General features: G+C 49.8%; 1 protein-coding gene across 1 annotated transcript in view; it reads right to left on the bottom strand.

Annotated features, from left to right (window-relative positions):
- The window catches only part of SH3RF3 (SH3 domain containing ring finger 3), a 70088-nt gene extending 68585 nt beyond the window's left edge, over positions 1-1503 (bottom strand). The window contains exon 1 of the mRNA XM_090271783.1: positions 398-1503. Within this exon, the coding sequence (XP_090127909.1) occupies positions 432-734 (303 nt within the window). The 5' untranslated portion in view covers positions 735-1503 and the 3' untranslated portion in view covers positions 398-431. The remainder of the gene's footprint in view (positions 1-397) is intronic.
- Between the last annotated feature and the right edge of the window lie 10605 nt (positions 1504-12108).

Here is a 12108-nt window from a genome sequence, read left to right on the forward strand (position 1 = left end):
GCCGGCAGAGGAACTGGAGGTGAGCCAGGGACAAGACGTGCCCACCTGTTGAGAGGATGGGGTGTTGGTACACATATAAACAGGTAACAAGGTTCCCTGGGACCACATGCCACTAGAGAGCAATTGCACGTGATGGGAAAAGAGATTTCGAGAGGATGGATGGAAGGCAGGTTCAGACAAGAAGTTCAAAGGAAGGGGGGCAGATGGGAGTGGACAATGTGTCCAAAAGTTGGCTAATGAAACTTGAAGAGCTTCACTCACGGAGTCCCTAAAGGGAAGTAGGAGAAAGAAAAAGCATAGGGGAAGGTCATTATGGAGCCTGGACTCCCCTGCTACTCACCTCTGCTCCCCACACTCACACGTACGCACAGTCACCAACGCTGATAAGGCTACCCACCTTTGCCAGGGGCACGCTCCTGCTGGTCGCCAGCTCATGCAGACTGCCCGCCTCCACAGGGAAGCCTGGTGGCCGCCCCCGAGCCTGGGGCAGTGCGGGGCCTCTGGCGGATGCCATCCAGCAGATGCACCAGCAAGATATTGGCGGGGAGCTCCTCCACTCCGCAACCCACCAGGACGCAGCACTCCGGGCAGCGCAGCTCGTGGCGCGAGCGGACTGTGCTCTCCAGACAGCGGCGACAGAAGGTACGCTGACACGGCAGCACCTCGGCCGCGGTGTCCAAGCGTTTCAGGCACACGGAACACTGCAGCAGATCCGGCAGGGACAGCTCATTCATGTCCTCGCCCGCGGTCGGGGCTGTGGCCGCCGCCGCCGCCGCCCGCCGGGCCTGTCGTTGTTGCCTTTGGTCTGCGCAGCTGGGGCAGCTGCCGTGGACGCGCACAGCCAGGATGCTCCGAGCAGCGTGGGGGAGGTGCCCGCGGCGCCTAAGTCACGGAGCCGGAGCGGGGCCCACCTCTGGCAGCAAGCATCAGGGTGGCGCCTGGGAGGCCGCTGGGGAGCCAGGCTTCTCCAGGACTTTCTTCACCCTGACTGGCAGCCCGAGGCTCCGTCCGCCGTGGCGTAGAGTGGCACACTGTCAGCCCTGCGCGGTGGGTATTTGTAGTTCCGCGCCCGCGAGCCAATTCCCTGCCAGAGGAGCTTCCCAGTCCTTCAGGGAGCTGCGCCTGCGGCTAACGGCTACACCTGTGCTGCGGTGTGTCCGCCCCGCGCAACGCTCAAGGGGAGTAGCCTGGCTCGGCACTCGGCGGGCTCCGCGCTCTTAAGTGGCCTCTCGTGGCCTGGAGCCCTGCAGCTGGAAATGCCGGGAGCGGCCGGCCGGGTACCCGAAGAGCAGCGTGAGCGCTTTCCAGCGCTGCTGCTGAGCCACACCGCCCCTGCGACGCCTTCGTGCACCTTGGACCCGCCTGCGATTAGCTGCCTAAAGCGCGTTCAACCAGACCCTTCCTCTTACTGTGCCGCAGGCACGTGAGCGGGGAGTGCGCGGAGGTCACCATCACTGAGAGGCGCAAGAAAGGAGCTGTCACGCCCGCTGGGCGCGCGGGGTGACTAGTCCTGCCCCTTAGGGCACCTAAAGGGTTCCTTGGAGCTCTGAGTGTGCCCTTCTGTGCAGCCTGGGCCCTGTCCCCTCTGGGGCCCCGAGTATCCCTTCGGTTTTCCGTGAGCCTCAGGAAGGGATGTTTCCTCCCAACACTGCCGCGAAGGAAAGGTTGGTAGTGGTCATCTCGACTGCCTCCTTGGCGAGCAGCTTAGGGACGTAGCCAACGCCCGGGCATCCTCTCCGATAAATCCCCGGAGTGCTCCCAGTCTGGGCCCCTTTTGATAGCGCGCAGAAGTGACAATCCCGGAGCTGTGCGTGCGGAGACGGTGCGCAAAACACGAGAGGAAGGCGTTGAAGTTGGTGAGGGTGCCTGTGGTCGGCTCCGGTTCTTCCCGGCGGTTGCTCGCCTTTCTCTGAGTCGCGGATTGGAGGCCGGCGCCGCTGCCCTCCAGACCAACACCTTCACAGAGGGCACGCTGCTCTGTCCGCCCCCCACCCCCACCCCCACCGTCCCCCACTCTCCGCGTGGCTGGCGCAGTGAGGGCGACTCCAGCGCCGTCTGGTGAACCCCGCTGCAATTTCTCCTCGGGAGGCCCAGAGGCGAGGACAGTCGCGTTCTCCTTCCCGACTCCTGGCTTCTGCAAGCGTCAGAGGAACGGAAGTACATACGGAGGACCAAGAACAGCCGAGAAGTTTGGTGGTGGGCTGGAGTCTACTGCGAGATTCCCTGCAGTGCGCTGCCCCCTCGTGGCCACTTTGTGTTCCCAGCAGGCCGGGTTCCCTCTCAGCCCAGCACAGACCTGGGTGGGTCCAAGGCTGCACGCTACAAAGTCAGGCTGTTGCCAGGGCCCGCCTAGCAGTCAGGCTAACCAGTGGTTTGTGAATTTAAGTGTAATTTTTATTTTAAACTTTTTAAAGAGAAAGTAATCTCTGAGGGTTAAATGCCAAGAACTTGCCTATGCATTATTTTATATAATCCTCTAAACGTCACCGTGAGATCATTGTTTTAACCTCATCGTACTTGTGAAGAAGGTGAGGCTTGTAGTTACAAAATCACTGAGGCTGAATTCCATTAGGTTTTGTATCTCCAGAGCCTAATGTATGGAAAGATCACATTCCATTAGAATATAAGCCCTAAAAGCTACGTATTTTTACACTGTAATATCCCCAGTGCCTAAAACAGTGCCTGGGCACATAGTAGGCTCTCAATAAATATTTGAATAATTAATGAAAAACGTCCTGGGAATCATTCATCACCTTGTGGTGACTTGAACACTCAGATGTTAGCATTTCAATTGCAGGTCTCCTGAGCTCATATCAATCCACTATTCCTGAAGACTTGGCTCCTGACAGCAGCAGGAGAACTTCCAGCCTGCTTTGTGGACATCTGTTAGTAGCGTAGATTTCTGGATGTGTTGTTCACACCAGCACTGGCAACTGTGTGAGACAAAAAGTATCCTGGAGCTGCCTGGCTAACTGGAACCTGGGAATAGACTTCCCAGGAGGGCCAGGAAGGAAATGTATGTCCCGGTGCACAGAAATGCCTTCACATTATCCTCCTTCTATGGCTCAGGAGCAGCAAAGGGGAATTTTCCAAAGAACCTGTTAGCAGCTGCGGAAAAACCAGCACCAGGTGTTAACCTAGGTTCAGCAACCTCAGTTCTTGAATTCTGGCTAAGAATTCAGAGCCAAGACTCAAATTATAAGAGAAATTTTATTTAGAAAATCACAGAGGTAGAAGTGAGCCATAGTTGAAATGGGCTCAGGAAACAATTTATAGCAAAAGAAGGACCCCTTGGAGTTTGGGGGAGGTGGGGGAGGGAAAGATACAGGCCTTGAAAGACCAAAAAGGGAGGAGAGGTTCCAGGCATGGGGAGAGGAGAAGAGAGGGAGAGAGAGAGAGAGCCAGGCACCTTAAGAGACTAAAGGAGGTTCAGGCCTGAGAAGAAAAGGAGGAGAGGGGAGGAGAGAGCAGGAAGAGGAAGAGAGAGGGGGAGAGCAACTTGGAGAAAGAAAGAGGTGGGGAAAGGCACCATGTGCTCTATAGAGGGTGCTCCAGAGAGAGAGTGACACTTGGTCCTCTGTCTTGAGGGTATTCATCTAGAGGTTTGGTGTGTGTGTGTGTGGGTGGGTGGGTGGGGTCCAACAGAATATTCATTAGCTTTCCAGGTGTGTCGTCTGATTGGTCGGTGCCAAGGGAGGGGTTTATTGGTCATTGCAACTGGTCGTGATGTTAGCCATGGTTTGGCTCCATCTGGTTTTGCTGCTGTTCTTGGCCTGGAGCTAAAACACAGCTGAGGACTTCCGGCCAAGATGGAGGCACAGACAGACACACTGCGTCTCCCTCCACAATTAAGAAGGAATACAACTACCTCAAAACTAGAAACAACCAGAAGTTCCAGAAAACCAAACTGCATGGAAGTCCAGCAAACAAAGATATAGAGGAAATAATCATCCGGACAGGTAGGAGGGGTGGAGCTGGGGCGGAGAGGATGTGGTGTGGCAGCAGCAGCGGCAACAGCAGCAGCAGGCTGGCAGAAAGTGCAGTCACGTGTTTTAAAGTCAGGAGGAACACCTGGGGAACATTCCCAGCTCCTCACCGGACCTTGAAACTCACAGTCCCAGCACCGGGGAAAATCAAGCCTCATTGCTTCTGCCTGTGCAGACCAGTGGGGGTTGGGGTGGAGGCAGAGACTGCCGGTCTCTCAGCAGAGTCCACAGACCAACCCACTCTGGGAACAACAGCCAGGGTAGCAGCTAGAGAGGCACCAGTCCGGTGCGGAAGTGGGAGAGGTACCTGGAAAAGGGGCGAGTGCTGGGCAGGCGGCATTGTTCCCTCTCACACCGCTCCCCCACATACAGTGCCACAACATGGTGAAACAGGTCTCCCTGTACTGATGAATTTCTAAGGCCCCGCCCCTTACAACGTAACAGGAGTGACAGCTCTATCTGGGACACAGAGGCAAACAAACACAGGAGCCTGTCAGAATAAGGAGAAGAGAAGGATGGCTCAAAAGGGGGAATGGATCAAGGTTCCAGTGGGAGAACTAAGCGACAAGGAGATAGCCAGCCTAACAGATGATGAGATAGACAACCTAACAGACGCAGAATTCAAAACATTAGTGATAAAGATGCTCACCGGCTTGACAGATATGCTCGAGTATGGAAAATGCATAAGAGAAGAAGTGAAGGCTATGCTAAGTGAAACGAAGGAAAATCCACACAAAATCAATGGTGAAAGGAAGGAAACCAAGGTTCAAATCAATAATTTGGAACATAAGGAAGAAAAAAACAGTCAACCAGTACAGAATGAGGAAGCAAGAATTGAAAAAAGTGAGGGAAACGTTCCAAATTTTGTGAAGAAGATAGACATACAGGTATGGGAAGCACGGAGGGTCCCAAGCGAGCTGGACGCAGAGGGGACCACACCAGGATGCATCATGATTGAGATGCCAAAGGTGAAAGACAAAGAGAGAGTCCTGGGGGCAGCAAGAGAGAGGCAGAGAGTTGCCTACAGGGGTTTTCCTATAGGACTGTCAGCTGATTTCACAGAGGGCACTTTGCAGGCAGGAAGGGACTGGCAAGCAGTATTCAATGTTATGAAAGGCAACCTGCAACCAGGACTACTCTGTCCAGCAAGACTAGAATGGAAGGGCAGATGAAGGGCTTTCCAGACAAGGTAAAGCTAAAGAAGTTCATTACCAAGCCATTATTATATGAAATGTCAAAGGAACTTACTTAAGAAAAAGACCAAAACTATGAACACTGAAATGACAACAAACTAACAACTATCAACAACTGAATCTAAAAAAACAAAAAACAAAATCCAACTAAGCAAACCAGAATAGGAACAGAATCATAGGTATGGGGATCATTTAGAGGGTTATCAGCTGGGAGATGGGAGCGGGATAAATGGGGAAATGGTGCAGGGACTAAGAAGCATAATTGGTTGGTACAAAATAGACGGGGGGGGGGGGTTAAAAATAATATAGGAAAGGGTGAAGCCAAAGAACATATGCACAACCATGGACATAAACTAAAGGGGGTGGAATTGCTGGAGGGAAGGGGGGTACTGGGCAGAGGGGAGCAAAGCAGGATAAATTGGAACTACTGTAACAACATAATCAATAAAATATACTTAAAAAAAAAAAAAAAACAGCTGAGGCCTAGATGTCATCTCCAGGGGTTACTGCTTAAGGGAGTGGTTGTACAAGGGCTTGTAGTTTTGCCTGTTGTTAGGCACTGGGGCTCTCTGCCCTGGTAACCCTCTGCACCTGGCCCATAGGTTCCTGTTCTGCTCATACCTACCTAACTGCCTACTACAGACACACAATGCTTAATCCAAAAGCAAGTGTCAGGGAGACAAGACACAAGGGGGAGCAGGAACAGGGAGCCCTCAGACACTGGGAAGGCTGGCAAAGAACAGGGCTACCTGTGATAAAACATCCTGGGTGCTTTTGGTTGCCAGCAACAGAAACCATCTTAAGCTAGGTTTTCCAAGGAGGATAATAGATTATGAGAATCAGCACCCCCGACTGAGGGCCAGGTAACTACAGACAGCCCCCTATGCTTCTTGCTCTGCCCACTTCTCTATGTGATGATGGGCTCTTTCCCTCTCTTGCACCAGCACCTCTACTCCTCAGCCTGCATGTTAGGAAATGTGGTCAGAGCCTCTACTTCCCAGCTTGCATAATGGGAAACATGGTGCAAGCTCCAGAAGCACTTTATCCGTGGCTTCAGCCACTGACAAAAGGCACTCTTCTGACTGTCCCAGGCTGCAATTTTAAAACCCTAGCAATCAGGCTTGACCCAGACAGTCACTCTCTGGACCAATGTATGCTGACTATAGGAGTAGGATCATCTGAAACCTGGCAGAGCTATCAGGAGTCACACAGAAGGGCAAGTGGCATGTGGGGAAACCAGAACCATCCCTCTGTCCTCAACTTCCCTCTCTACTATATGCAACTGGGGCCACACAAGAGCAAACACAGGGTGGCTGAACCCCACCTTTCTCAAACTTCTGCTTCCACTCTCCCTGTCAGCCCCTGCCTTAAGCTGCTCCCACAGCACAGACAGGCTGCGCAGGGCGAGGCTAGGCCATGAAGTATGGCAGGACTGCAGTGAGCTGTGCCTGCACCTTGCAGAGCGGGTAAATGCTGTCCAGCCCCAGCCTATCACAGACTGTCTTGAGAAAATAAGGGCCCAGCATTGCTACTTTTCAAGAGAAGTTGGAAGGCACTTTTTATGTGAGATCACCTAATGCTCAAAAATTGGCAAGCAATTCGGCTCTCAGAGAAACACCATATTAGCCAAATAAAATGAATGTGTAACCAAAATGGCCCACAGGCCTCCAATTTGCAAGTTATGGTTGAAGTAGCCAAGTAAAATGCACTATAGCGTAAAGGAATTTAAGGGTGTGAACTAAATAGTTGAAGTATTACAGGTACAGTTTTATATTACTCAGTTAAATTTGCACATGTTCAGTAGTCAATCATGTAAGTAAATGATTGAGGAGACCTGACTTAACAGTCATTCTCATGAAAAGATCTTGGGAATCAGGTGACCACAAGCATAATGTGAGCCAAAATGAGTCATCAGTAGTATGGCTGCCTAGGAAAGTAATGAAATCTTAGGATGCATTGACGGAAGTTAAGATTGGAGATATGAAAAGAAGTAATCTCATTAAACCTCAGACTTGTCAGGTCGCATTTGTGGGATTACTTTCAATTCTGGGAACAAATATTGATGAGAGGGTGGTAAGGGATCTAGAGACCTCCTCCTTGAATTTAGGATGAAGAAAGTGTTTCTTTCCAAAGGAAGAGCTAGAGGAGACAAAATGGGTAGCTATATGTCAAGGTTTGGATTGCCCGAGGTCTGAATTCCTTCTTAAATGTGGGTGATTCTCCATTTGGTGAAAGTGAGATTTCTTTTTTTCAGCTAGGATATGGGGATGTGGCTCAGGTTCAGCCAATCAACAGCTGTCCACAGCCTCCATTCCCTGGGAGAGGGAATGGAGGTGGCAGGTAAAGCAGCACGGAGTTCCAGACTCAGGGGCTGACAGGTAAGTATGGCAGTGCCTGAGCAGCAGTGCCCTGAGTCTGGTGATCCAAGTGATATCTCAGGGGGAGGGTCTGACAGTTGGTACCAGACATGACTGGGGTGGTGAGCCTGGGCTGTGGCCCCTGCTGCTTTGCCTGCTTTTCTGGTGACCCTATGAATTTTCCAGTTTTATTTCATTTGTTTTGTTGTTGTTGTTGTTAAATCAGCCAGAGTCAGTTTCTGTTGTATGCAACAGGGAACTCTAATTGATAAATTATTTATTATCAATCAGAGACCAATAAAATTCCTCAATATGAGATAATTTTCACCATGCTGAACAACAACTCCTCTTGGCCTTCATGCTGGGAGGGTATCAAAGTGAGCCACTCAAAGCACCATTTGTTCATTCAACGAACTGTTCCTGAATGCATTCTCCATGTCTGGTGCCAGGTGGACCAGACAGGCAGTGTGGCGCTATGAGTAGGGCCTGTCTCTGGGTATGAAGGAACCTCTGGCTGGTCTAACTCAGGCAAGTGACATCACTTCTGTCAACCTCAATTCCATCTTCTGTAAACTGGAAGATGAAAATATTCCACTTCCTTTTAGGCATGAGATCCTTGAAATCTTGATATTAAATAACACATTGAAAAAGTGTATTAGTTTTCCCTTGTTATAAGCAGAAGAATTAAAATGAATTAAATGAATTAAAGTTACAGGAGATAGATTTCAGCTAAATGTAGAGAAGGGCTTTTTATTAGGCTGAGTTGTCCAACAAAGCACTGGCCATACCATGAAGTAGGAGTTCCCATCACTGAAAGAATTAAAGCACAATTGTGTCTTAAGGAACCTTGTAAAAAAGATCAATTTTCATCTCCTCTACCCTCTCATGAAGCACCTCTGTAGTGGATGGATGGTACTGGCCAGCCCAGCACCCACTCTTTAGAAGAACCTCTCCATCCCCAGTCTATGTGACACTACACCTGTGTCCCCAAAAAGCCATGTGGCCTCTTCTGGCCAATCAGAATCGTTCACCACTGGGATGAGTAGTTCAGGGCAGGCACATAACTAAGCAGCACCAATGAGCTTCTAAACCAAGATTTGACATGTAGATGTAGGTATTGAAGGAGGAGGAAAGTTCTCTTTTCTTTTGATTCTGAGCCTTGAAGAGGTAGACCTTGAGACTTCAGTAGCCACCTGTCCTGCCACATGAAAAAACTGGAGTATAGGTGAGAGTGGGGGAGAGGAGGAGGGGGCAGTGGAATAGAAAGGGAGAGGGAAGAGAAAGAAGAGGAGGAAGAGTGGGAAGAGGAGGAAGAAGAGGAGGAGGAGGCAAGAGAGAATCCTAATGATTCATTTGACCATTTGAATCCATGGGTGAATCTGTGCCTAAATCCTATGTGAGCCATTATAAACCTGCTTTTGCTTAAGCTGGTTTGAGCTGAACTTCTGTCGCTTGCAGACAAATGAATTACAACCAAAGCATGCCTTCTTGTGGCTGTCCTGACCCCATGAGTTACCTAGGTATCCAAGTTTAGAACAGAAGCCCACCTTGAAAATGTTCCTCACTTCATTCTCTCATATACACCTAGTTACCAATGTTTGCAGCTTTCTAACATCATAATAGACTTGGCATTCCCCAACTGTCTCCCATTTAATTCGCATCTCCATTCCCATCACTGCCAATTCTGTCTCTCAGTCTCTAATTGAACAACGGTTCCTCTCTCCTCAGCTGCTCCCCCACCCATCTGTCTGCACTGCAGAGCCGGCCTTACTCCCTGGCTTGCAGGGCTGTGCCTCCTCCTTGGCTGTTTCTCTGGTAGGTGTGACTTTCCCCATCTTCCAAGGTCCTTCCCAAATTGACCACCGCTTACCCACCTGTGTGGGTAAACTCAGCTGCAAGTTTCTGCTTCTTGTTGAAATTCCATCTAGCTCACAGACTACCTCCTCCAGGAAACCTTTCCTGATTGCCTCTCTTTTGAATATCCTTGGCTCTTTTTCCTTGCATCGTTCACATTCTGCCTTACCTTATATTTATTTTGTAGTGGTGGTACAGCCCTTACCAGCCCACAAACTCCTCAAGAGCAAAGACTATTCTATTGGTCTTTAAGACCCATCAAGAAAAGTCCTGAGCATACTAGGCATTTAATAAACAAAGATCTGCAGAGTTGGGCTAAACTGAATTTGGAGAGACTAAAACAATTGACCTCTAAATTTCATTTTACTCCAAAACTGTATGAGATTGTGACTTTCTGTTGTACTTTCTTTTTATAAGAAGAAATAAAGCTTTCAAAATGAATTTCATGTAGTATATATTGTGAGTGCAGTCATAAGGTAATAATAGCAAGACTCTTAATAGCTAAGGAACTCACCATCTAGTATTTAGAAAGTCTGCATCTGTAATGTATAGAGAGAAGGTGGGTGGGGAGTATACCCCACCACTTCATCCAGACTCCTAGGACCTGCTCAGCAAACACCTGACTTTCGACATTAGGTATCTTTTCTCTGCAAACACATGGACTTCTCTCCACTTAATATCCACCCCACCAAATCCTTATCTATTGGTTCCTTCTCCTGAGCAAACCCTCACCCCAGGGTATAATGAGCTTTTCAAGTCCATTATCCATATATGTGAGCACCCATTTGTCTTGTAGGGCACTGTCCTCCGCCCCAGAAAATCAGTGAGGAGAAAGTTTAAAACCAGCTTTCAGGATCTGCAGTCTGTTTATGGACAGAAACATGTTACAATGAAGGGCAGAAATGAGAGTCACCCAGGACTGCTCCAGAGCACAGGTGCTACAACCTGGTGGGTGGACTAGACTGGCCTGGGCTGAAGAAGGGTAGAGGACCACCCCCTCCCTTCGTCAGGGAGAAGAACTTCCACAAGGTCAAAGGTGCAGCATGAGGAGCAGAAAAGCGACCCCACTGGCAGGAGAATGGGAACCAATGGGTTTGAAGAGTCACTCAAAGGCATAGAGTGGACATGCCAGAAAGTCAAGCTAAGTAGATTCGCGAAACCCTGGAGACCTTGAAAAACCACTGAGAGGCTCTCCCAGGAATTGCAATGTTTTAGGAAGGCTTACCTAGGCAACCCAGAAGGCAGCCATTTTGGCAAGGAGATGCCCTTGAAAGACACAAGATTAGAACTCATTGGGTTAAAAAATAACAGAGGGTGCACAACAACATGGGTATATTTAATACCACTGAACACTTACATGGTTAATATGGCAAATTTTGTGTTACATATATTTTACCACAATTAAAAATAAGTACAAAAAGTAAAATAACAAAGGAGTAGTGACTCGGGATCTAAGAAAGAGCCTTGGCCTGCAGAATGGTGTGCAACAAGTGACTGGAAATAGGAAACAAAGTTAGAGCGATCCTGGAGGGAGCACTGACTGCCAGGAATAGCCCATGCTCTCTGTGTGGGTAGCCCTGGCTGGTTTAGCTCAGTGGATTGAGCGTCGGCCTGCGAGCTAAGTGTCGCTGGTTCGATCTTCCAGTCAGGGCACATCAGAGAAGGAAAACTCTGACTCCAAAAAACCTCCGCTGCCTTGCGGCATACCTCTTCAGAGGAAAGGCTAAGGGAGTAAACCCCGACAGAAAATCCGGAGCCGGAGTCCCTAAGGCGGTTTGACGTTGTAGTCAACACCGGCAACTCCTGCGGCGCACCTGAAGCCAAGCTGTATTGACTCCGTCTTTCCCTTGGACCCTTCAGCTGCGAAGAGAGGGGGGGTCTGCTGCATGGGCAACAGCAGACCCTCCATATCACCCTGCCCAGGCTCTGTAGCTTCAGCTTCACTGGAGAGGACACTCCAGCGTCATCGCAAGATGTCGATTCAACACGGGAGGAGACAGATACCGTGTCACTCCCGAGTCGGACTGCACAACCATTCTCGGCGGTGCAGATAGACTCTTAAGAAGCTACACCATCGTCTCTCGAGACAGACGGCTGCCGACGACAACTGTGTGGGTAGGCTCGCTTCATCCTCCACATAGACTTGTGAGGTGAGCAGGAATGTGCTGCCTCCATGTTACAGGTGAGGAAATTGAGGCAAGGAGAGTAAAAGTGACTTGTTCAAGGTCACACAGCTACTCAGTGGAAGATCAAGATTTGCATCCAAAAAGTAGCACTCCAGAGTCTATTTTATAGCTACTCAACCCCTGGAGCTCAGGAATAAAGGGGAAGCTAAAAATGCACACTTGAAAACATCAGCTTACAGGCCCTGGGAAGCCCCAGGGGAGTGGATGCTTCCATCCATGGGGAAGACAGGAGGAAAACTTTTACAGGTCAGAGCCCTGGGGAGCACAGTGCTTCTAGGGAGTGGGGGAAGAAACAGTGAGCACTAAGATGGTCTGGCCACAGGGTCATAAAAAACTAAAAGGGTGGTAAGAACATTCAGTCACCTCACTAGTCTCCACACCGAGGAAAGGCCAGTGAGAAGGTGTCACCGACTCAAAGCCCTGCCTGATACCAGCAGTGTATACCTGCAAGCCTCAGGATAGCCATACACATTCACAACTGCCTCAGCATCTCTCTCTATGCAGCCTGCTGCACTCCCAGCAGTGTGCTGTC

Source organism: Furipterus horrens, unplaced genomic scaffold, assembly GCF_987537825.1.
Source record: "Furipterus horrens unplaced genomic scaffold, mFurHor1.1.pri manual_scaffold_3, whole genome shotgun sequence".
In the NCBI taxonomy this organism is placed as follows: domain Eukaryota; kingdom Metazoa; phylum Chordata; class Mammalia; order Chiroptera; family Furipteridae; genus Furipterus; species Furipterus horrens.